The sequence below is a fragment of the Condylura cristata genome, unplaced genomic scaffold, assembly GCF_000260355.1.
Source record: "Condylura cristata isolate star-nosed mole 26May11 unplaced genomic scaffold, ConCri1.0 scaffold00025, whole genome shotgun sequence".
Taxonomy (NCBI): Eukaryota; Metazoa; Chordata; class Mammalia; order Eulipotyphla; family Talpidae; genus Condylura; species Condylura cristata.
The window spans coordinates 29354664-29380519 of NW_004567126.1; the positions used below are offsets into that span (position 1 = coordinate 29354664).

Genomic DNA, 25856 nt, shown 5'->3' on the forward strand with positions numbered 1-25856 from the left:
CCCTCTGTTTTAACCCTCTATGTGCTTTGTTATGCAAGACCCAAGAAACCAACAAGATCCTTGACCAACACTCCATCAAAGCTGTTATAAAAGCAAGACAAGTCAGAGAAACCATCAGAACCAAGAGAGGTGAGGTATAAATGCTGTGTGGAACCTAAGGGAGGGGTGTCCTGGCACAGAAAAGGACATTAGGGGGAAACTAGTCAAAGCTGAACAAAGTATGGACTTACTGTGTCGATACTGTGTTAATTGTGTCGTTAATTGTAAACAAGTGCACACATTAATCAATGCAAGGTGTTCATCGGGCAGTTAGGTACAGTTTTATATATCAACTCCGAATGATCTTCACAAGTTTTTTGTAAACCCAGAACATCTGTAAAATTGTTTATTTTTTAAAAGGTAAAAAAATAAAGTGTTGAATGAATGAATGAATAGAATCTTAGCTCTGCCACCTCTAGCATGTGGCCTTACTCAAATAACTCAGTTTCTCTGCCAGGGGTATCCTCCTCTGGAAAGGGGGGCTGCAGGACTTGGGGCTCCCCTGAGGATGCAGGGGGACCACAGTCTGGAGTCAGTGGAGCAACCCAACTTCTTCATCTCCACCAGAAGTGGGAGGTGCCTGCTGTTGCCTTTCTCTGAGGAGCCACAGAGGGCGGGGCGCCCTCCCTCGACCCCCCCAGGGCCTGGGGAGAGATCAGAACCACCTCCTGGCTCCAAGGGGCCCAAACCCACTGGGGCACCTTGTCTTGCCCATCTAAGGGGCGAGCACGTGCAACTGGTTTTCCCACTATGCCCCCCAAGCTGCTACTTCCGGCAGGGGCGGGTGACCTGAGAGGGGCCTTGAGAGGATAAACATAGGTCTACAGAATGTGGCTTCTTTAATGTCTACCCACAAGGGGCCCCGCGTTAGGTAAGGGAATAAATACAGACGAGTGTAGGTACAGGGCCCCCAGCGCCCCGCCGCGGGGCGGGAGTTATGCCGGCGGCCTCGGTTTAGCCCGCCTGGAGCCCAGCGCGCACTCCGAGCCGCGAGGGTCTGATAAGGACAGTGTTTTTCAGGGGTCTCCTGGCCCCTCCCGGAGAAGAGAAGTCCCCGCAGACGTCAGGCTGGCGAGGCCCTCTGCTGTCCGCCAGGGGGCGTCAGAGCCCAGGTCCCCCGACGGGTCGCCGCCCCGGCCTCGCCCTCCGGGTTCCCTGATCCCACCCAGTAGGGGACATACCTGGAGGTGGGGCTGACCCACCAAGCCCCGCTTTCTTCGCCTTTCCCCTCACCCTGCGCTACTTCTCTGGGAAGGCCGGGAGTCGGAAGGGCGAGGGGAGGCGCGGGAGGAGGACTGCAGCCCCAAGGGGGGCGGACACTTTGGGGGGGCGGCCCCTCCGCGTCTGGGACGGGCCTGCAGCGCCAGGGAGCAGGGCGCCCGCGAGCGCCACCCCGCGCCCACCAGCCCGCAGTCGGTGAGGCGCTGAGCCAGGGGCGGCGGGGTCACAGCAAGTTGATCTCGTCCAGGTAGCGGGCCAGCACCGAGTCCCGAACGTCCTTGAAGACCTTGCGGATGTTCTGCGTGTCCGTGGCGCACGTGTAGTGGCTGAAGAGGCGCCGCGAGCGCGCGCCCTTCCTGCCCCCGTCGGGGCTGTCAGCGCAGCTGGCGTACATGCCCGTGTACATGTCCAGGATGAAGCTCTTGGCGGCCTCCGCGTCCTGCTTGGGGCCTGGGGGTGGGGAGGGGGCAGTTAGTGGCAACTGAGAGGGCAGGTGAGCTCCCCCCGGGACCAAGGAGAGCTAGCAGCCTCTTGCTGCCAGGGGCCACATCAGAGACGCTGGGCCCAGGCCCCCCACCATGCTGCGCTGGGCACCGTCTTTGCTTGTCTAGTGGGTCACATCATGGGGCGCAGCCAACCCGGGCACCAAGGACACGGTGCAGGGGTCGCCCAGCTGGAATGGACCCTGGGGCTCCACTCTGGGCCTGGGCAGAGCTGTCTTAAGAGGACCTCAGGGCTTAGCTTGGAGCTAGGGAGACAGAAGTCCCCGGTCACAGACAGACGTGGCTGGTGGCACGGATGGGAGGCGCCGGGCCAGGCACATGCGCGTGTTGACAGCTCACGGTGACGTGAGGTGAGGCCTTCCGGCTCTGACCCTTGCTGGTTAAGGGACTGTGCTGGCCTGTGCAACCTCCGTGAGCCTGTTTCGTCACTCGCAAAGTGACCGCAGTCCAGGCCACCCAGGGTCATTGAAAGGACTGAGCACAGTCACGTGGGGAGCTCGGCAGCCAGGGCTGGACTCGGTGAGCACGGGCTGTCAGCGTCCTCTCAGGAAGGTCTGGTGGTAGCGCAGTGGCCACGACAGCGGCCATTGACCCGGGAGACCCGGGCTCGAGTCCTGCAAGGCAGTGGCTGCTCTCGAGTGGCTTGTAAGAAGGGACTGCCTGCCCAACCTCTTTATGCTGCCTGTCTCATCCTGACAAGCCTGCACTGGAACAAGACACTCCACAGACCTGTGGCTCCCCAGACTGAGAAAGCGGGGATGGGGGGGGGGTGCCTACGAAACGGCCTGTTAGGAAGAAGTAAGCAGTGTTGAAAGGTCGATCACGGATGAAAGATTAGCCTAAAACAAAAAGCTCTTTATTAGGTACAGAAGAGAGGGCTATGAAAGATCAGAAAAATGTGCTTCAAAAGTCGAGCAGAGGCCTCCCAGGTGTGGGCTATGAGGGTGACGTGTATCCGGCAGACCCACACTAAAGGTCTGTGAGTTGTCAGAATTAGAAGCAACTGTAGGGGCTAGAAACGCTGCGGCTATTTCACCCCATTCTGCAGAAGGGCGGCTGGGACTCCACGTGCTAGGCCCTGCAAAGTTCTGAAGCTCTCAGCTGCTGAATCCTGAAACTGCTCCGTCTGGGGTGGGCTAGGCCCTGGATGAGCACCCCTTGGGCACTCCTTTGGGAAGGCAGAGGGGATAGGAAGTTCTAGAACCACTCACCCTGGAAACTGGGGAAGTAGGTCGCCAAGTGGGAGGTGGGAATCTTCTCCTCCAGGATGTCAGTTTTGTTCAGGAAGAGGATGACCGACGTGCTTCTGAACCAGGGAAGCTCCAGAATGGTCCCGAACAGGGCCAGGCTTTCCTTCATTCGGTTCTGGGAGGTGGGACAGGTGGTCACTGCCCCAGCCGGCAGGCACGGCCTGGACAGGAGCCCTGCCCCATGCAGCGATGGGGCTGGGGCCGGCTCTCCAGGGCTGGGGGCCCTGGCTGCTGCCTGCTGGGCCTGAGGGAGCTGTAGCAGACTGTCTGTGTACCTGGGAGGGTTTTGTGCTTGCACTGGTTTGCCCCCCAAAAAATTCAGGTCCACCTGGAACTTTAAAAATGTGACCTGGGGCCCTCCCTGGTGGCGCAGCGGGTTAAAGCACAGCACTGAGAATCTGAAGCCACTTCCGCATGAGTTCGATTCCCGCCTGCCGCCTGCCCGGAGGAGACCACATGGCGAGCCAGACCTCTCCTGACCCGCCCGCTGCTTCCCTCAGCAGTGTACTTCGTAGATCTGCCTGTTCTGTTCCCCACTCTGTCTCTGGTGAAGCTTCTCACCGGCCCTGAGCCTCTGGCCTGTACCCCAGTTCTGTATGCACAAATAAATAAATCTTTAAAAAAAAAAAATGTGACCTGGTTTAGAAGTAGGGCCTTTGAGGGCGTCATTAGTTGAGAAGGGGCACACTGGATTAGTGGCAGCAAGCCAATGACCGGTGTCCTTCCCAAGGGGACGTCTGGACACAGATACTATGTGGGGAGAGGCGGAGATAGAAGATGCATCCCCAGGCCCACGACAGCCGGTGACCCCCACAGCTGGGCGGGCGTGGAGCAGAAGCCCCCTCAAAGCTTCATCCCTGCTGCCACCCTGGACTCAGACTCGCAGGCTCCGGAGCCGTGAGAATGAGTTTCTGCTGTGCCGGCCCCAACCCACAGCCTGCAGCCCTTGGTTAGAGCAGCCCCAGCGAACCAGGTCATCTGGCATGGCGGGGTTCCGGCGAGAACTGTGCCAGGGTGGCCGCAATGCACGCCCCTCCCTCCCTCTCAGTCAGAATGACAGCATCTGACCTGTCCCCCAGACCGTCTGTGTGCAAACGGAACCCCGGAAAGCGGATACCTTGGCCATGACAACACGCTGACCTTCACGCGGCCTTCACGCCCCAGTGACGATTAGGGGAGAGTCCGTGTAGTGAGGGACAGCCTTCCCGGCCCTGCAGTGGAACCTGCTCTTCCGAAACGGCTGGGGCTGTGCTTCCGGGGAGATGGGGGGCTTGCTGTCCCTCTGGGGTGCTTGTGCAGTGTGTGTGTGTGTGTCTGACTACACAGTGCTCAGGGTTCTGACCATGAAACGGTGGAGCAGGGCTAAGGCCTCCCCCACTGAGGGCGGCCCTGGGGCGCCGCACGACCGCCGGGTGACACGGACGCTGTGCCGTGGCCGGGCCTGGGGACGCGCGGCCCCGCCCCTCTGGCCTCTCACCTCTTGGTTGTTCTCTTCCAGGCACTGGTCATACTCGCTCAGGGAGGCCAGGTAGATGAGGGCGATCACATTCTCGAAGCAGTGAATCCACTTCTTGCGCTCTGACTTCTGGCCCCCCACGTCCACGATCCTGTGGGAGCCACCCCCTTTCAGAGCTCAGGATGCCGGGGCGCCCCAGCCCCCGGGCTGCCGGCGCGAGCAGCCCCAATATTAACGGCAGCGAGGGCGGCACCTCCTCTTGCTGACTTGAGTGTTCGTGAATTTCGCTCCCACCCATTTACAACTGAGGAAACTGGAGCTGGCGGAGAGGGGGCTCTCCTGCTCTCCTGCTCTCCTGCCCCACGAGGGTGCCTGACTTCTACCCCAGGGCAGCAGGGTGGGATGTCGGAGCGGGCTCTGGCTGCGTGACCCGTGGGCAACTGTGGGCTGGCTCCTGGGCCGCCTGCCCACCTGTGAGACGGGGCGGCTGTGTTCTGCCCCACGGGACAGTCCGCCTGCCCCGTAGGTGGGCGTGAGAACCACCCAGGAGACAGCAGGCGCCACCCCCCGTGCGTGGCCCGGGGCAGGACTGGCCTGGGAGCTGCAACTTCCCACCTTCCTGCTCTCTTCTAGAATATGGGTCACTGATAACAAGTCCGCGTCATTTCCCCAAGACTCAGCCGTTACTCAGGCAGCCGACAGGAAATGCTAGAGCCGGCAGCCTGGCGAGAAGGGACTTGCCCGCCGCACACGGGGAGGTGAGGCTGAGGCCTGCGGCTCCAAGCTCAAGCCCTGCCCCTCTCTGGTGGCTTCAGACACCTTCAAACCTCCATTTCCAGAGTTGGAACTGGGGTACACTGCTTGAGAGCGGGGATCTGAAGACTGGAACAGAGGTGGGGTACACTAGGCCCCTCGCAGGCCTCTTGCTCCGAGTCTCGGTGTCCGCTGCACCCTCCTTCCAACGATGAACACCGAATCTCGGCCTGAGATCACACCCAAGTCTCCCCACATGAAAACCACCTCCTCGATCCAGGCTTCCTTGGACCGTCCCCAAGTTGTACCTTCACTTCTAAACTCTTACGACCCATCTATCATCTGTCCGTCTGTCCATCCATCTGCCCGCCCACCCATTCATGGATTCGTCTATGCAGCCATCCACTTACCTGTCTGCCCATCCGCAAACCCCCCTTCCGGCACCACCCACTCATGCACCCACTCCCTCTCTCCCCCTCCCTCCGCCCTCGGCCCTCCCAGACGTACTAGTAGTACGTGTAGTACCCACACGTACTAACGTCCACACCGACCTCATGCCAATGAGCACTAGGGAAGCAGGAGACTGGCGCGTAGTCCCCAGCTCTCTGGGGCTGCCCCCCACTGGAAGGTGCCCAGGGCAAGCGGCTAAATTATGAGCTTTCCTGCAAGGAACTACTGACTCAGTAGCATGTTTGGGAGGTGGGGGTTCAGAGAAACGAGGGACTCGACATGGGTGAGCTGGACAAAGCCCCTGTCCAGGTGTCCTCCAAGCTGTCCACAGTTCCCTGCCATCAGCCCACGAGCACAGGCCTCGCTCGGTCACCACTGACCCTTTAGCTCCAGCTTTTCTCCCTGTACGCTTCCTGCCTTCTCCTTGGACTTTGACACTGGCCATCAATCACTCTGCCTGGACAACCCGTTGCTGCACCGGCCACCTGCCCCTCTGTCTGGTGTCCGGCCACCTCCTAGATGCCCCAATTTCCTCAGAACCAACCTGCCCCAACTGACTTCATTGTCTTAACAACCCTCATCCTGATGCTGCCATGGCAACGCTAGCACCCAGCCTGTCACCTTGATGGGAAACCTGGGAGTCATTTTTGACTTCCTGCTCTGATTCCCACACTCTTCTACTCCGGCCCCATCTACATCAGACACAAATCTTGCACCATCCCCCATTTCCTCTGCCATGGTCTCCCTGACATATCCTGCCGGACCATGGCTCCCACTTCCTCCTGCAGCTCCTAACCTGCAGCCTCAGGTCCCCACTGGCCATTAGAGGGATCCCCCTGTGCGCTGCCCCAGAATCAATCCCTCCGGCCTAGCCCTGACCACAGCCTGTCTTTTCCTGCCCAGAAGCTCCTTGAAAGTCAGCCCTACTGTACCCCTGTTCATTCTTTAGCCTCCTAATGCCAGTGTTCTAAGAAGCCTGTTGAGGACTGAGACTGGGAAACTCCTACTCACCCGTCAGTGCCCCAGCTGCTCTGCCCCTCCTACAGGGAGCCTTCCCCAGGCCCACGCTGTATGCTTACCGCAGGTTGGTTTTCTGCACAGAGAAGCAGTACTCGTTGATGCCGGTGGTGGGCATGCGGCTGCGGAGCACATCCTGGGCTGAGGGGATGTAGTTCTCCGCGGTGATGCGTTCCAGGTGGGACAGGTAGCTGTGGAGCAAGGAGCCCTGAGGCCCGGCCTTGCAGCCTCTCTGTGCTTCTCAGACCTCAGAGCCTAGAAAGGACCCTGCTAGGTGAGGAGGCCCAGAGAGGAACTAGGATCTTTGGGGTCCAAAATCTCACCATCCTGAGATTTTGGGGAGTGTTGGGGAGAACCAGTGTCACCCTTGGAGCTACAGGACCCCAAAAACAGCCACACCGGGGAAGGGTATCACCTTGGCTACCTCTAGAACGGGGACTAGGATCCCAATCATCAGTCACCCCAGACGCCCCGCAGCTTAAGAAGGCCAGTTTCATTGGCATGATGATGAGCAGTGTCAAGAGCAGTGTCCGCTCAGGGACACGTCACCCTGGGGCCATCACGCAGGAGCAATTGTCCCCCAGGAACTGTGTCAGCGCAGGGCAGTATCTCCCCTGGTGCTGTGACATCACAGGAGTCCTGTCAGCCCAAGGCAGTGGCACCCCCAGATCGTCTCTCTGGAGCCAGGCCACCTGGCAGCCACGGAGCCAGAAGGAAGCGCCTGCAGCGGCAGCAGCCAGCCAGGGCCCCCTCTGTGCCTGGACGACCTCGGGCGGCATCCTGGCCCCGCTGCGCCCCGTACCCGCTGCACCCGCAGCCCTCGCCCCCCGCACCCGCTGTCCAACGACCCCAGACTCACTACACGGCCGAGTCAAGCAGGTGGAACTCCCGCCGGCGTTCGTAGCAGGCCCGGACACCGGCGTCCCGCCACAGCCACTGCATGGCCACGGCGTAGGGCTTCTCGAAAGTGGCCACTTTGTAGGGGTCCTGGCTCATGACCAGACTGGCGTGGTGCTGGGGAGGAAGCACGGGGTGAGCCGCAGCGTCCACCAGCCCCTCGCCTTCTCCACGTGCCCTCCGGCCCGAGCCAGAACTACCGCCTGCACGCCCCGAGCTGAGCTGTCAGCTCACTTGCCCCGGCCGGCCCCGGCCTCAGCCTCAGCCTCGGCCCCGTAAGCGGCGCCGGCGCAGCTCCAGGGACGCCAGCGCGCGCGGGCGGGGCGCGGGGACGCCTGTGTGCGTGCAGAACAGCCGGAGCGGGCGGCCCCCCCTCTCGCGGGGCACCAGCGCTTTGGCACCGGGGAGGCAAGTCACACGACTGTCTTGCACAAAGCACAAAGGAGGAAGCCATTTGCCCGCGTGCACAGGCGCGCACCCTCAGCCTCGCCCTCCCGCCTTCCCGCAGCAGGTCTGGTCTGCGCTGGGGCGAGAGCGCTTCGGTCCTCCACCCGGAGCTGCCAGAGCGCGCTCGGGTCTCTGCAGGGGTGCGCAGCCTGCAGCCTGTGCCGGCCTGCGTCGGCGCGCGTCTGCACGCGTGTGCACTGTGTGTGTGCAGGGTGTGGGGAGGGGTGTGAGGGCGTCCTTTGGGCACACACGTGCTCCTGTACGTGAGTGGCGCCGTGCCGGTGTGTGCCTGGGTGTGTGCAACCACCGGCGGGTGTGGGTGTGAACTGGGGCTTGTGCGTGCACGTGTGGGCAGCGGTATGTGTGCTTGTGTGTGTGTGCAGGTGCATGTGTGTGGTGCATGCACCCCGAAAGCTCTGATCCCAAATACCACAGTCTGCAGAGGAATTCAGAGCCGGGGAGGATCTGAGGCCCGTGAGCTACTTGGCCCTGCACCAGGCCAGGCAGGCACCAAAGGCAGATAGCTGGGGTGGGTGGGGAGCAGCAGAAGGGGGCCCCTGAATATTCTCCCCACCGGCCCGCAAGCCGCCAGCTGCACTGGGAAGAGCGGACGTGGATGTCGCGCCCCCCCCGCGGCACCCCAACTCCCCATGAGGACCGTGAGGACCTTTCACACGCACGCTGAAAGTGGTCAGTGTCTGAGGGGCTGTGGGTGAGGTCTGGGTGAGGACCAGCCACTCACTAGTGGAAATGGTTGCAAGTTCCTGTCCCATCACAGAAGCATCAGCCCCTGGGAAGCCTGTAGCCGTCTACCGGCTGGGCTGTGCTCTGCTAATTCCTGGGTTGAAGTCCTAATCCCTCCTGGACCTCAGAATGTGGCTGTTTGCAGATAGGATCTTTATAGAGGTAATTAAGGTAAAATGAGGTCATTAGGATGGGCCCTAATCAAAAATAACTGATATCCTTAGAAGAAGAGATTAGGGCAGACACATCCACCCACAGGCTGCCCTTGGAGGACACCAGGAGACGTCAGAAGAACGGACCTCGCTGACACTTGGAACTTACACTGTCCGCCTTCATGACCAGAAGGAAATTAACTTGCCGTGTGAGCCACTCACTCTGGGTACTGTGTTACTGACAGCCTGAACAAACACATACTCCATCTGAAGTTTTAAAAAACACAATCAAAATGAATAATCCCTTAAAAAGCAAATCTTTGGAGAAATTTTTTACTGTGGAGAAAAATCCGCAGTAAAAATCAACGAAGGTCCTGAATTGATACTAATGTGATAACGATGGACGCTTGTGGGTCTTTTGTTGTTAAAAGGCAGAAGACCAGAGGCAACAATCTCGTCTAGGGTGGGCAGATGGGTTCTGGTTACCCGGAAACAGCGACCTGGAGAGGGACCTCCGGGGATATGTTCTGCTTCTTGCCCTGGACAGTGGTCACCTGAGTGTTTCCGCCTGCTGATGATTCACTGAGCTGCCCAGATGGGTCTTTTTCTGCATGTGGGTTATAGGTCAACAAACATGTTTTTTCTAAAGAAAGGCAGTGCTGGGCGGTTACTGGGTGTTATTCCATTTTCTTCCACTTGCGGACTGTGGATTTTGAACAAAATGCTTCTTTGTGTCCCTTTGCTTATCTGTAGTGGGAATGTGGACATCCAGCTGATGTCTAATCTGAGGATTAGAGAATCATACCGCCTTCCAGCACTGAGAACATGCTACTTCCAGGCGTGTGTGGGGAGCTTTGCTGTATGCTCGCATGAAGCCCATGAGCTAGATACTATTTGCTAGTCCTCAACTATCCTTCCAAAGTCCTTGAACCAGCTCAAATCCACAAATCAGAAGCATTCAGATTTTTTAAAAGTAGCACGCCGTTGTATCTATTAGTATGGCTATTACAAAAACCAAGCTTAAGCGTTGGAAAGAAGGAACTAGAACCTTTGCACACATTTTGTGGGAGTTCACCGTGGTGCAGTCACTGTGGAGAACAGCCTGGAAGGGCCTCAGAAAGTTAAAAATAGAGACTTTGTGTGACCTAGCCATTCTCCTCGAGGATATTTACCCCGAAGAAAGAAACCACGAACCCCAACGGGCATTAGCGCTCACACGTGCTCTGCAGCACACTCACAACATTCACGATGCCAAGATGCCCTCCTGTGGGCAAGGGGTAGAGACCACGTGGTGGGCAGTCACCCACTGCTGGCGGCACAGGGTGGCATCAGGGGCAGACCACACAAACGCAGGGGGCCCCGCCAGGCCGCCCACCGTGTGGTCAGGGTGCAGCGGTCACTGTACGTCTACGTTTGTGTCATTACACCTGTGAAGGACCCATTGCCCCGTGCGCTTGCTTCCTTTGCTGGTACGCACACAGAGGGCCGGCCCCTTCTAAAGCATGCACCCCTTAATAGTTTGGGACCCCTGGGTGCCCCTCAATTGCACACAAACAGGAGGATTCCAGGAAACCCCCCAGAGGGTGTTCTCGACTAAGGCCCAGGTGTCGGATGGGGCACAGCCTGGACTTGGGGTGCAGGGGACACGGTCCCACTCGGGGGTCTGGGGGCCGTGACCTCGCCCTGAATCCTACGGGACAGGCTTCACGAGCCTCGCGCGCGGCCAGGGCCCGACTCTCACCTTGCTCTCAGGCCTGCTGAAGGGGATCTGCAGCCGGTCCATGGCCTCGATCATGGTCCGCATGGAGACGAAGATGTTCTGGTAGACCAGGGGCCGGAAGCCCTTGCGGTCGTCCTCCGAGTAGCCGGCGCCATGGATGATCCGCATCTGCTTGATGAACGTGCTCTTGCCGCTCTCGCCGGGGCCTGGGGACACAGGGCGGCTCAGCCTTGGGGGCTCGCACCGTGGCCCCCCGATTCAGACAGGGCCTCGCGCTGTGAGTCTGGGCAAGGCCCTCGACACCTTGTGCTCTTTCCTCATCTGTCAACAGTTTGCCACGGTGGGCGAGAGGCCAGACAGGTGCTTTGCAAGGTGTGCCCGGGGAGGGGCGGAGGTCTGGAGACCAGAGCCAGGTGCCACGCCCGGTATAGCTCTGTGGTCTGCGGCTTTCCAGTGACTTTCATAGTATGTGTGTATTTTTAAAGATTTAGTTATTTATGCATACAGAACTGGGGTACAGGCCAGAGATGTGGGAGGTGAGAGGCTTCACCAGAGACAGAGCGGGGAGCAGAACAGACCGCTGCTCTGCTGAGGGCAGCAGCGGGCGGGTCAGGAGAGGTCTGCTGCGCCCTGTGGGTCACTCCGGGGCGGGGATCAAACTCGCACTGAAGCAGCTGTGGCCAGTTTGCAGGGCTGCGTCCTAACCCGCTGCGCCAGCAGGGAGGGCCTGGTTCATACATTCTTAATGGTTGAGGTTTATTGCCACGTGGCCTTATCAACTTGTGTACAAATTCCTGTGGATGTTTCCCCCTTTTTTAACACAGAACTGAAGAGTTGAGACAGAATCCACGTGGTCCCCAAAGTCAAGAATTATTAGCTGGTTCTTTACAGAAAAAGTTTGAGTTGTGGAAAAAGAAAAGAGGAAAAGGTTGTGGACTCTAGGACTAAAGATACAGGATGCCCAGACACAGTGAGAGCTATTACTTATTCTCTAGTTTAAGTAGTAGTATTTACAATAATAACAATAACTAGGGCCTCCCTGGTGGCGCAAAAGGTTAAGTCTCAGCGCTATGAAGTTATTGGCAGCCCCTGCAGCATGAGTTCGATCCCTGGCCAGGGAGGTGACCTACAGGGCACAGCAGACCTCTCCTGTCTCCCTGCCGCTCCCCTCAGCAGTGAATTTCAGTAGATCTGCCTGCTCTGCTCCCTACTCTGGGGAGTCCTCTCACGCCCTGCCCTGCCCCACCACCCACACCACTGGTCTACATCCCAGCTCTTGTATGCATAAATAAATAAAATAAATCTTGAAAAATAATAATAACTATTACTATCCTATGCTTTAATAATTTCGGGTGGAGGAGTTTTGTGAAGAACATAAAATAAGATAAAGAGTCTAAAGTGACTGATAACCAAGTATCAAGGAAGGCCTCTCAGGAGACGGGACTCGTGAGGCTGCGATCTGGAGCTGGAGAGAGGATTCTTGTGTCAGTAGCTGGAGGAGAAGCCCTCAGGCAGAGGGCATAAGCAGGGCAAAGGCCCTGGGGCACGACCTGGGTGTGGGAGACACAGGAGGAGACCCATGCGGTTGGAGTGAGGGGGTCAGAGCGACGAGGTGAGAGCAGGGAAGGGGGTCAGCAGGAGGACTGTGCTTGGTCCCCGCTAGGTAGCCCCCTGGGGCTACGGGCATGGGCGGGCGGAGCCTGACTCAAGTGCTCACTGTGGCCCTGGCATGTCCCAGGGAAACCCACGTCACCAAGGGCAGCGAGGGCCCTTCTGAGACCCGGACACTGTGGACTCTGTAGGGGACAGCTAGGTGCAGAACAGGGATGGGGCAAGGGGCCAGGAGGCTGGCAGCAACCAGACGCACCCAGCACCCCGCAAATCTTTACACTTTTTCTCTGGCTCTCTCTGGCGTTCTCTGTCTCACCACCCCGTGGGCTCGCTGCTCTGTAGTCCGGCGACCTCTCACAGCCATGCTTTCACCTCAGAGCCCCGCCTCCGGCCCAGGGTGCACGCCACACATGCCCACACCCACGCTCCACGTGTCTACCCCAGGCACGGCGTCCCGGCCCCCGCGCTCTCCACAGCCACAAGATCAAGGCCGCTAGTGGTGGCCATGGAGGCCAGAGGCGCAAAAGCCCGATCACCTTCAGGTACCTGTGACTGCCGGGGCCGCACACCCACAGGCCACCTTGGCTTATGGTAACACTGGAGCCAAGGGCCCAGGCCCAGAAACTGGGCTCCTGCCAGCCGTGTGCAGAAAGCTCCCTCTCTGTTCTCTCGCTGAGGCTCCTCCGCATGGTGGGGCCTGCTGGCTCCTGGGGACACTGGCCTGGGGCCCTTCCAGGGACCGGGGGGCGGGGGGGGTGCTGATGCAGGAGGAACCGGAACAAACAGCAAAAAGGGAAGGGCTGGCCTGCCTGGGCCCCGAAAGACGGAACGGGAGTAGAGGGAGCCCGGTGGAAAGAGAGGGGGAGAGTGGGGGGTTCAGGGAGGAGGGGGCGCTGCATTGCATGACCCCAGAGCTCTCTGGTCCTACTGGCCCCTGTGACCCCCAAACCACCGAAGGCCACCGGGCGGGTCGCCCAGTCGGCAGGTTCGAGAACAGGAGTCACGGTTCTCTCCATGGACATGACTTCGGGGTGCTGGGAAGGCTGGGATGGGAATCCCGTGTTACCTCCTGCTGCGGCACAGACAGCCACCTGCTTCTGATCGGGACTTGGGGGGCCTCTGCTTGCTAGTGGGATGAAAACCTATTGAGGAGTTTAGGAGTCAGGTGGTGTCAGGTTGCAACTTACTCAGAAATGGTTCCGAGAAAATTGAGTGTGTATGCATCAAATACATCTGCATAAGTGAATGACAGAGTAATTATGCGTGCACAGGTGAAAAGGGCATTAGACACTTCTGTATACTGTGTGTATGTGTATATAGTGAGAGAAAATGAGAATAAGGAAAATATGTCAAGTGTTGACATTTATAGAAGAGTGCGGTGCAACTTCTATATAATTCTGAGGCATTCCAAAACAGAAATTAAGACTGATTTAAAAAAACAAAGCCCCTGGCCCTCCCTGGTGGCGCAGCGGGTTAGAGCACTGCATTAAGAAGCCTAAGCCACTTCCGCATGAGTTCGATCCCCGCCTGCCCCGGAGGTGACCCCAGGGCGCGGCAGACCTCTCCTGACCCGCCCGCGGCTCCCCTCAGCAGTGGACGCCGCCCATCGGCCTGTTCTGCTCCCCGCTCTGTCTCTGGGGAAGCCTCTCACCCTCCACATCTCCGGCCTGTACCCTAGTTCTGTGTTCACAAATAAATAAATCTTTAAAGTAAAACAAAGCCGGGATGCAGGGTGAGCAGGTGCATTGCACCCTGCAGTAGAGGGAGGATCTTAGAGGGAAAAGCCCGGTGACCAAATGTTGGTGTGGCACTAACAGCAATGCAGTGATAGTAGCGGCGATGTGACCACTGGCTACTCTTTCAGCTACGGCCGCGCAGTGCGGTTCTGAGTCAGGGGTGTGAGGGGAAGCTGTCGGAGCAGCCAGGAACTCGCAGCACTCTCTCGTCTCTTTTAGTAAATCTAAAATCATTCCGAAATGAAAAGTTCCCTCAAAAACACACAAACCAAAAAAGCGCCCTGCGGCCTCCACCTCTCCCACGCAGGGCCACCGGCGCCCCAGTTTCCAGACTTTCTGGGGCTTACGCGAAGGCGCCACATCAGGCTCATGACCGCCCCGGTCGCCACGGGGACCTGCAGGCGTCACTGCCCAGGGACCAGTGACGCAGGCAGCCGCACGCCTGTCACAGCGCACGTCACGGGTGTGGAAACCGAGGCCCTGACGTAGGGCCCCCGCAGCCTGGCCCCCGAGCCCCCGGGCTCTCCCCGCAGTGAGGATGAGGCTCACGGAGGCCTCAGCCCCCAGGGTGGGCGTCTGGGAGTGTCTCGGCGTGATTTAACAGATCTAACGGGTGGTCTCCTCCCAGCCCACCCGAGTGCTCTCTGCAGAGCCTCAGGTATCATCCCCGCCCCGCCAAAGAGGCTCAGACAGGTAAAATAACTCCCCCAGAGTGACCCAGCTGATGGAGCAGCTCAAGCTGCAGGCCCCGCACCCACAAACGAGACATGGCCAGGGCCAGGTGTCTGCAAAACGTCGGTCTGCGTGCTGTGCTCTGCACGCTGGGAAGCCGCCAGCATCTGCAGGAGAGCTGGGCCCACCGCAGAGCGAGACTTGGGCCCTCTCAGTTGCCTTCCGACTCTCTGGTCTCAGGTCTCCCCCAAAGCATGGAGAATAGAATTCTCACCAAGCGACAGTAACCCATTTTTTTTTTTTTGCACTACATTGATTTCCCCTAATTTTTGTTTTATTTTAAAAACAAAAGTTGCCATCCACAACATGAACGCGTGATACGTGAATGCTTCATGGCCGAAGTCTGAAAAACGCCACGGCCCCTTATTGTAGCCTGGACCCTGAAAGCCACTAGAGATTCTAGAACGGAGGCTGCTGGGAGGACTCGGGAGCGTGAGCGGCTTCGGGAAGCCTCTCCCTCCTCCCTGCCCCCACACGTGGAAGTGGGGGAGGCTGTGGGGAAAGCTGGCTCCACGTGGCTGCAGAACCCAGACGGGAAGTGAGAGCTTCCTCCTGGGAGACATGAGGAAATGGAGCTGAGCGGACGCCTGGCCCAGTCGGCCCAAGCCGGCATCATAAGACAGCCACTCAGTACCCGCCCTGCCCCTGGGGAAATGGGCCTCTGAGAACGGGCAGCCAAGGGCAGGCCGCTCCGCTCCAGCACCAGCTCAGAGCGGTCACGGACCCACTCCAAGCCAACCCCTGGGCCTCAGTTTCCCCCGCTGCCATAGGTGTTCTATGCTCTTCTCTCCCGGGCCCTCAGGCACAGACTGCTGGCAGGAACTACGGGCTCTGTCTCTGGCTGCGTGATCTCGGGCGAGTTGTTACACCTCTCCGGGACTCAGTTTCCCCATCTGAGAACAGGAGTGGTGCGGCCTCCAGGCTGAGGCAGAGTGGGCTCCTTCAATTCTTCCTGCTGACTCATCCCCCGCCCCTACATGGGGACAACCCTCCGTCCCTCAGGCTTCTTCTGAAGAATCAGCCAACTCCAGAAAAGAAATAGTTTTTAAAATTCAATTCTTGTTTTCAAGAAGGGAGGGAGTGGTGGAGATCACCCTCAGCTGGGATGTGGTCTCCCACATCTCAGTCCACAGGGGCACCCCACCATGAGTGTGCTTTGGGACACCGCCGACCCCCCTCCTCCCATCCCCTCTGCCTGAGCCAAGAAACACTGATTCCGGGCCGGCTGACCATCCCTCGGCTGACCATCCCTCGGCGGGGCCTGGCCTCAGGGACTCTCCCAGTCCCCGGGCTGTGACACAGCCCTGGGGAAATTCCTCCTGAAATGGATTCACTGCTTCTCTGTCAGCCTCACTGTGGCCTGGCCGAGACGCGGGGCTGCAGAGGGAAGGACTGCAGCCTCACCTGTGCTGCTGGCTGTCTCAGGAAACAGCGGCGAGCAAGTCTGCCCAGGACCCACGCCAGCATTCCGGAGAAAATCCAGCTGAGGCAGAAGGGGAAGGATGGTTCTGTCCTGTGACGGAGGGAGTCAGGTGACTCTTGAACAGAGTCCTGCCTTGACCCAAAATTGTGAGTGGGGGGCTCCGGGGGTGCCAAGAGCTCTTGGGAGGAAGCAGCTAGTGCAAAGACCTGCCGTGCGGATGAGTGAACAAGTGACACAGGAAACATTTGCCGACACGGACGGACCCCTTGGCTCACGGATGGAGAAAAGGAGACTGAAGACAGGGCGCTGAGGAGGGGACACGGTCACAGAGGCTGCAAGGGGAAGGTTATCAACACTTGATACATTTGACAGCTTGGCAGAAATGGGCAAATTCTTTGAAAGATGTCAATGACCAGAACTCACCCAAGAAAAGTAGAAAGCCGAAATAGCCCTGTTTGTTGAGAATAAGACAGGAATGTCATTGTCATTAATACAGCAGTCACGCTACTAACATAGTGGCGTTATTGTAATACCACTAATTCTACACTATTATATCAATAATAGTTACGTTATTATATTAACAATAATTGTGCGCTGTTATGACTATAATAATTTAGTTATTGATGATTAGTAATAATTCCATGCTGTTATTAGTATGACAATTAATTTATTAACGATTAATAATTCTGTGCTATTAATAGTGTGCCAATTAATTTATTAATGATTAATAAGTCTTGCTATTGTTAATGTAATAATTAATGTATTGGTGACTAATGACTAATGACAATTCTGTTCTGTTATTAATATAATAGCCCATCTACTAAAGTAATTCAGAGATAGTGATGGAAAAATTAAATTCTTAGTTAGAAGTCTTCCAGGCCCAGACAACTTTATTGACTCTTTCACCAAACTTAAGCTTAAGGGAAACAGGAAGTATTCAATGAACAGCAAAGAAGCCAGGCTGCAGGATGGTGGCAGGTAGTCAGAGCAGGAGTCGCAAGGTCAACCTGGGGCCACTGGGGGAATTTTCTGCCTGCCGTGTCTCAGACAACTAGATGCGGGGAGGGATTCCTTGACCTTGTTCAGCCAGAGGGACCGAGACAACAGCTGGAAGGACCATGGAATCGAGGAACAATTTTGGCGTCCCCCCCCCCACCGTCTCTGTCGAGCCCTAGAAGCTGTGTCGGTCCCACGGAGCCAGGGGAGAACGCGGGTGGCTGCAGAACTAACCCCTCTCTGTAGCCCAGGCAGGCAGATGTGACTCCAGGGAGCCCTCCCCAGCCCCAAGCAGGGGCCAAGGAGCCCTGGGAAGCCCTCGGGCAGGGAGAGTGGGGTCGCCCAGGAGGCAGCCAGTTGGGGAGTGGAGATCTGGAGGCCACCAACCCCCCACCAAGTCAACCCTAGTCCTGCTCCTCATTTTCTTGCCCCTTGGTTCTCCTTTGCTGCCAAAAATTCTTTCCTTTACTTAATAATCCACAGCTTAATAGCTGCCTCCTCAGCATGAAATGAGGGCCGAGGAGGCAGGAATAAGGAGGCAGCCGCCCGGTACAACCCGAATGAATGAATCCATTATTCCGACCTTCGGTCAGTCAGGGCCCCCAAGGCTCGTGTGAACAGAGCAGAACCAGCCCGGGTCAAGTCCTTGCGGACTGGCAGCCAGCCGCGCCGGCCCCTGGCCGGGGCGCCTGGACAGGGACGAGAGAGCCGGGCTCGGGCACACCTGGCTCGTCATTCCCTTCCCGTGACGCAGACTGGTAGGGCGTGCTGGGCCTGCCAGGCGAGGCCAGGCCCCCGAGACCCACCCGGCTGGCCAGCTCCGTCCCACAGACGCCTGGCCAGGTGGACGGGCCTGGGCGCCCGAGCCCTGGCACCTGCCACCCCGCGCCGTGGCTTTCTCCGGTGCAGGGGCCCCTCCCGGAGCCGCCGCCGCCTCCTCCAGACGCGGTGCCCAGACGCGGTGCCCGCGGCCCGCCCAGCTCACCCAGCAGCAGCAGCTTCAGCTCCCCGCGATCTCGCTTCTTCTGCTCCATGAGGATCCTGTTGATCTCCTGGTCGATGCGGGCCGCCGCCTTCTCGTCCTCCGTCAGACACCAGGGGCAGCAGCGCCAGGCCAGGGAGTGGGCCATGGTGCCGGGGCTCAGCGGGCACCAGGTGGCATGGCCCCAGCGCCGAGGGCACCTCCAGACCTGCCGGCTCCGGAGAGGGCTTCCTCTCCGGGTGTGAAGGGGCTGCCTTGGGGGTCACCCCCCCAGCGACGCCTTCTTTTCCGGCCTTGGGCACCAGGACGACCCAGCTCAGCTGAGCCAGGAGGGAGAGTGAGGGGAGAGGTGGGAGGAGCAGGTGGTGGTGGGGAGGCTCAGGGCTCCCCACCCATCCAGGAGGCCTGCCTGGACCCGCAGAACAGGTTGTCTGCAGAGGTGAGGTAGTGCCTCGAGGGAGGGAAGCGAGGGAGGGGAGGCAGGGGAGAGCCAGCTGCTGTCTGGTCCACGGCAGCAGCCTCCTGCCTCCTTCCTCCTTCTGGTGAAGGGGCGGACCCCAGCCTCGTGGGACACCGCCCCCGGGCCGTCCCCAAACGCCACCCCATTCTCTGAGCCAGTTATGTGATCATAACACCAAGAATGATCTTTATTCAAATCAGGCCAGGGGCACCCACACTTTGAAGTGCCCCAGCGAGGCTCACTCATCAACTGAGGACACAGTCAGTGCAGCCGGGAAGTGACTCTCAGGCCAGCCGGCCACTGGTCGGGCCCTGGGCCCTTGGGGAGGGGGCCCCTGCCACACCCCTCCAGTGTGACAGGAGTGACTGAGAGGACCCAAGTCCCTGACCTCGCTGCCTGCCATCTAGTCAGACAGAAAGATCAGGAAAAGCACCAGAACATTCCTTTGCGCCTGTTAGGTGACTGTCAGCTCAAAGTAAGACGAGGAAGGGGCTTGGTGCCGGGACGATGCTTCCTGTAGGGATTGAGGAAGCCACGCTGGCCACAGGCGCAGGGCGGGGAGGAGCTGGACGCTGGGCGCTGGGCCTGGGTGTCTAGGACACGGCCGCAGCCCGCCCGCCCGCTGCCGGTGGTGTGCAGGACAGGCAACCGCTGCCTCCACAGAGGTGAGGTCTCGGGTTGGCGCCAGGGCTGCAGATCTCTGCCGGATTTGGGTGCAAGCGCACGCCGCAAGCATCTAGAAAGTGCTAGAATGTCCTAGAAAGGTTCAGATTCTGTCTTTCTCACACACTCTCTCTCTCTCTCTTTCTCTCTGTCTCTCACACACACAAGCACAAACGCTTGCACGCACCGAGGAATACACATCCCCGGGGGCTCGCAGGCTCCTCGCAGGAACCCCCAGACTCACTCAGAGAGGCTGAGTGGTACAATCAGGGACCATCCACAGCAGCAACTGCTCCCCTCCCCCACACCAGCGGGCCAGGCAGAACCTTGTGGTTTTCTCTGCTGTTGATTCATAGCGGCAGTTGGGAAGTTTGATAGGGGCCCCCCACTGGGTCATTGGGACCGCCCCCAACCGGATGGCTGTGAGGAGGGGGGCTCCCCAAGGCCAGAGGCCTGGGCCACTTCCTACTGGGGGCAGGTGAAAAAAAAGCAGAAATGGCCTTGGCCAAGCAGAGCCAGAAGCGCTGCCCCAGAATAGAAATAACCAGCATGGCAAAACTGGAGACGGCTGAGTCACAGACCCCAGGGGGACAGAGTGTGGCCGGCCATCTCCCGGCTGGAGCGGGCCCCAGCTCCTCACAACAGCCCGAGGACATCGAGCCCCATATGAACGTCTTCTGTCACTGCCCAGACCCCACCACCCCTCAGTCCCAGGGCCCCAACCTGTGTGAACCCCTACAGCTTCCAAATAAATCTCCCTTCCAGTTCCCCAAACAGGCTTCCCTTCCACATGCCCGGCCCTGTGTACATTTTTCACATAACAGCTCATTCGTGAGCATATTTAAAAAAAAAAAACACATGTAGAAAATGCATAAAACATGAACGTATAACCTGAGAAACTTGCAAAGCCAGGATCCATGTGATTTCTACCCAGGCCAAGCCTAGGCCCTTCTCAGGCCCATAAGGGTCCCCTGATATACTTTCCATAGGAACCCTCTCTTTCCCCTCCCCCAAGACATCCCTGCTTTGACTTCTATGCTATTTCTGGGTGGTTTTTTTTTGGGGGGGGGTTGATATTTGTTGGTGATAAGACATTTCATTCTTCACTTCTAAAATTATGTTCATAGAGTTCACTTCTTTGGACTACGATCTGTGGGTTGTAACAGATAGAAAGCTTCGTGGAGAACGGTGGACCAAATGTGGCTTTTATTCTGGGTGCCTCTGTAGTTAGCCCATCCCCAGCCCCAGCCCCATGGGCTTCCCTATCCAACAAGCAGTTCTCAGATATCAGTAAGGCATCCAAGAATTCCCTCCATTCAGCTCGGTTCTGACACCATTTGACGGAGACAGCATCACAGTCCACAGATAAAGGGCCCCATCTCCCAAGATCACACAGCAGCCCCCCAAGATCACACCCCAGCCCCCCCAAACCCTCCTTACTCTGCTTCAGGTACTTTCCTATACTCCTGAGCAGCTGGGCACAAATCAGAGGAAAGTTTCCATACCTCTCTCCAGGTTTGATTAATCTGTGAATAGAAATGAGGAAGCCCGTTTATACATGAGGTCACTGATTTTCACCAAGGACTAACTTGGAAGTGGTCAGATGAAGAGCTGACCGGCAAGAATGGGGAAAGCACAGGGCTCCCCCCACTGCTCCAGGCTCCCCTCCCCCCTGGGGTTGGCCACATGCCCACCAGCCTGCCAGCTGCCCAGAGCCCGCCTCTGGGTGATCACGGCTTCATTACAGAGGTGGGTTAACTAACTAGCCATTGGCACTGAACTCAACTTCCAGCTCCTCTGCCCACCCAGAGGTTCAGGGTGGGCCTGAAACTTCCAGCCCTCTAATCACATGGCTGGCTCTCCCCTAGCAACCAGCCCGCATCCTTAGGTCCTTCCCAAAATGCCACCTCATTGACATAAGAGATATGTCACTCTGAGCACAGGTAATCCCAAGGCATTTCAGAGAGATGAGCCAGAAACTGTGAAAGAAGAGCAAAATTTATAAACTATCTAGTTTGGTCAACTGAATGACCAAGTTTTTATAGTTCCTACAAATCACAATGCCGCTGATGCTATGGTGGTTTTTTTGTTTTTTTTTTTTAAGTTTTTGAGGATGTTGTATAAATGGGATATACCTTATGCAGCCTTTTAGACTGGCTTCTCTCATTTAACACTTGGTTTTCATCTCTGCAGCTGGGAGCCCATTCTTTTCAGTTGCCAAATAGTTTTCCATTCTGTGGATAGGTCATCTTTTACCGACTTAGCCACAGGACAAACAGGTTGTTTCCAGTTGTGATCATGAATATTGCTGTTATAACGTAGGTGTTCAGAACGTTTGACATGAATATTGTTGTTCTTAAGGATAAATCCTTACCAATGGAACTGTTGGATAACAGAGTAATTGCATGCTTATAAAAAGCTGCTAAATGATTTTCTAAAGTAGCTGTGCCCTTTTGCATTCCCCAATGTATGAGTTCCAGTTGTTCTGCATCTTGTTAACACTTGGTATTGTCTGTAACTTTCATTTTAGTCATTGTAATGTGTGTAATGGTATCTCTTTATGGATTTAATATGCAATTCCCTGATCAAATAACGATGTTGGATATCTTTTCAAATGTTTAAGTGCTATCGGTGTATCTTCTTTGGTCAGCTGTCTATTCAAATATCTTGCCTTTTTTTTAAATTTTTTTTAAAGATTTATTTATTTATTTGTAAAGAACTGGGGTACAGACCAGAGATGCGGAGGGTGAGAGGCTTCACCAAAGATAGAGTGGGGAGCAGAACAGGCAGATCCACGAAGTACACTGCTGAGGGGAGCAGCGGGCGGGTCAGGAGAGGTCTGCCATGCCATGTGGTCACCTCCGGGGCAGGCGGGGATCGAACTCATGCAGAAGTGGCTTAAGCTTCTCTGTGCTGTGCTTTAACCCGCTGCACCACCAGGGAGGGCCTATCTTGCCATTTTTTAAAGTGGGTTCTTATTACAGTCTTGCACGGCATAACATTTTCATCAATGGTGGACCTACACAATGATTGTCCCGGAAGATTCTACCATACAGTATAGATCATAGATTATATCATCTAGATTTGTGTAATTACTATTTGCGATGTTCACACAATTATCATCTAATGACTCATTTCTCAAAATGTATCCCAGTTTTAAGAGACACATGACTGTATTATATTTTAAGAATTTACATATTCTGGATACAAGCCTGTTTTGGATATGTAGCTAACAAATATTTTCTTTGACTCAGCTTTGACTTCACATCCTCTTAACTGTGTCTTTTGCAGATCAAAAGTTTTTCATTTTAATGATGTAGAATTCATCGATTTACTTTCTTTAGTGATCATGCTTTTGATACTGTATCTAAGACTCTGTCAAACCACAAAGATGTTCTTTGATGTTCTAGTTTTATTGTTCCATTTTACTTTTAGAACTATAGCCTATTTTGAGTTAATTTTTATATAGGTCAGAGTTCTTTTCACTGTTATTGCTTAACCCTGACTTAAAACAGGATAGGAGTATGTGATGCCCCAACTTTCTTCTTTACAAAATTGTTTTGGTTATTCTAGGTCCTTTAACTTTCCACATAAGTTTTAGGCTCTGTTTTACTATATGTACATAGAATCCTGTTGGAACTGTGATGATCTTAACTCTACAGATACCTGTGGAGAGAACTGACACCTTTACTATCTTTACTTCACTGAGTCTTCCAATCCCCGACCATAGCATGTCTTTCCATTTCAGTTTTTTTTTTAAGATTTATTTATTTATTATTTATTCATACAAGAACTGGGCTACAGGCTAGATATGCGGGGGATTCAACACAGACAGAGTGGGCAGCAGAACAGGCAGATCCACTGGAATACACTGCTGAGGGGGGCAGCCGGGAGGCGGGAGAATTCTGCTGCGCCTGTGGATAGGCTCCCTGGCTGAGGATCCAACTTGCGCTGCAGTGGGGGCGGTCGGCTTCACAGTGCTGCGCTCTAACCCGTTGGGCCGCTAGGGAGGCGCTCCCCTTCTCCTTTTTCCCTTCTAACACAAGGCTCCTCGGATGGGCCTTCCAGCCAGCACACAGGCAGGAAGGCCAGAGAGCGGCAACTAGCGACACCTGCTGGAACTGGACGGCATGACATCGCGCGCCGCCTGCCGGGCGCTGGTCCTCCAGGCTTCCCACTCCTCGCCGCGCGGATTCCATCCGCAGCTCCGCTGTTGCCAGCGGCTCCACCAGCCCCACCCGCCTGGGTCTGTGCAGTCGCACCCACCCTGGTCCTGCTCCCTTCTCTGCCCCCAGCCCCCTAGGCCACCAGCCCAGGGTGCAAGCCCAAGTCTCCCAGGACTCACACAGCCCCGTGACCTACTTGCCCTCCCCACCCCCAACCTGTCTGCTCCAGCCGGGCAGACTCCTCCCTGCATGTCCGCCTCGCCTCAGGCAGGGCCTTTGGGGGCTGGGACAGGCTGGGAAATGCTCCTTCTGGCCGCAGAAAGACGCTCACCCTCCGGGTCTCCCCGGATCCTGTTGCACGCGGTCACTTCTCAGAGGCCTTTCCTAAACAGCCTGCTCAAAAGGCCACTCTCACCCCCCACCTGCTTCCGCGCTGTTTCCTTCGGAGGCTGCGTGGTGGTCTAGAATAGCACCCGCCTCGCTGGGTGCCAAGGTGTAGCCACTGGCGAGAGTAAACACAGCTGGAAGAGAATGGGGCGAAACGAACCCGCACACTGCTGGGAACGCCACGGAAACAGGATGGTGGTTCCCCAAAAAGTCAAACAGGTAAGAGCCAGCAGTTCCGCTCTAGGTATTGACTCAAGAGGGCTGAGCAGGTCTGAGACAAGCTGCCTCACGTGACCGCAGCTGGAGGCCGGGGCCAGGCGCACGAGGGCCCATCCACAGCCGAGCGTCCTGCGGCTCCGAAAAGGGCGTCGCGGCCCTCCCTGGTGGCGCAGCGGGTTAGAGCACAGCACTGTGGGGCTGTTACAGCCACTGCAACGCAAATTCCATGCCGAGCCCGGGAGCTGACCCGCAGGGCCAGCTCTCCTGACCCGCCCGCTGCCCCCTCCGCGGTGTGCTTCACCTGACTGCCTGCTCTGCTCCCTGCTCTGCTTCTGGTGAATCCTCTCACCGCCCACGCCTCTGGTGTGTGACAAGCTGCAGTGTGGCTGCCCTTGGGGTCACGATGCTGAGGAATAAGCCAGACAAGGGCCACGCACTGGGCGCCACCACAGGAGGGTGCGGGGAGTCACAGGGGTGGGCGCAGGGGCGGGGGCCGCGCGTGCCTCCAGCCGCCAGAGCACGGGTAAGCAGGGAAAGGCCTGGAGCTGGGCGCCACGGCTGAGCCGCGCACTCAAACGGCAAGCTTGTGTCCATGCCGGAATGAACTCGCCAAAAAGGGAAGAGTTCAGGGGAGAGCGCAGAGATATGGCTGCCCCAGTTACACAGGGGTGCACAGGCCCCCAGTTACACAGAGGGGCACAGGCCCCCAGTTACAGAGGGACACAGTTCCCCAAGCTGCTCCCTGCCCCCAACCCAGTGACGGGGTGCTGAGCCCAGAACCTGCCCCCAGCGAGCAGGTGCTTCCTCCACAGCACCCCAGCTGGGAAGAGCAAATGAACTTGAACTCAAGGGTGAACTAAAAGGACCGCAGGGCCCTGGAGCTGTGGGCCCGCCGGGCTGGTCAGCCCAGCAGCTGACGGCCACCGCTCCCTGGAGTGCACGCCACTGCCCGAAGGTGCCAGGGCCCCGCTAACACGCAGGGTCCAGGTGACGCCTTGAGACCGTTCAGGACCCTTCCACGCCACCCCCCCCCCAAGGTAGCCGGCACAGGAAGTAAGCCAGAGGGGCCAGGGCATTTAGGAACAAAATTTATTCCAATTTAAAACAATTCATTTCAGGAGAAAGATATGAAAAGTCAATTTCCATCAGGTATCTGGATTAAGGGGTCAGGGCCCCGACACACTGAGCAGTCCGCGCTCGCACCCGCCTGGGCGTGGCAGCCTCGGCCACGGAGGCCGGCCTGGAGGCCACTGCGCCCCATCCACCAGCACACACGAGACATGCATTTCAAATGACAAAAGGTTTAAAAACAGCATTTTATATAATATTCTTTTTTAAATAGCTTAAGGTTTAAATCGTCTGAAATCAGGACTGTGTAATAATATACAAGAACCGGACAACGTCCACCCGGCACGGTTCCCTGCACCGCCACTAGGGGGCATTGGCACTAGGACGTCTGAGGGGAGACGCGGCCGGACTCTGCTGCTGGGCCGACCTGGCGCGAGCCCGGGGCGGCCCTCCACTGGGACCGCGTCCGCGGGGACAAGGGTCACCCAGGTCACCCACCAAGCCACCTCGCGTACGGGTCGCAGGGCCCAGACCTCCCGCCCGTTGGCACCGGCACAGAACTGTTCTGGACCCTGCTGGACGGCGGGCGGGGGCCCGCCTGGTGGGGCTCCGGGAGGGCCAGGCTCCAGCTCTGGAATGCTTGGCACTGCCGCTCTGGAGTTAATACTGTGGGCCTCGCCGCCTCCTCAGAGCCCAAGTCCAGTCCTCTGTCCGTGACTGGGCCCTCGTCGCCGAGGCCTGCGCCCGGGTGCCGCCCCCGCGGC

At 57.2% G+C, this 25856-nt stretch overlaps 1 protein-coding gene across 1 annotated transcript; it reads right to left on the reverse strand.

The window, feature by feature from the left end:
- Positions 1–422: 422 nt before the first annotated feature.
- GNA15 (guanine nucleotide binding protein (G protein), alpha 15 (Gq class)) lies at positions 423–18421 on the reverse strand. Its single transcript, XM_004689362.2, has 7 exons — positions 18133–18421; positions 10671–10855; positions 7549–7703; positions 6752–6880; positions 4491–4620; positions 2975–3128; positions 423–1710 (listed from the first exon to the last, which is right to left on the reverse strand). The coding sequence occupies exons 1-7, from the start codon at positions 18275–18277 to the stop codon at positions 1484–1486; spliced, it is 1125 nt and encodes a 374-aa protein (XP_004689419.1). The 5' UTR covers positions 18278–18421; the 3' UTR covers positions 423–1483.
- Between the last annotated feature and the right edge of the window lie 7435 nt (positions 18422–25856).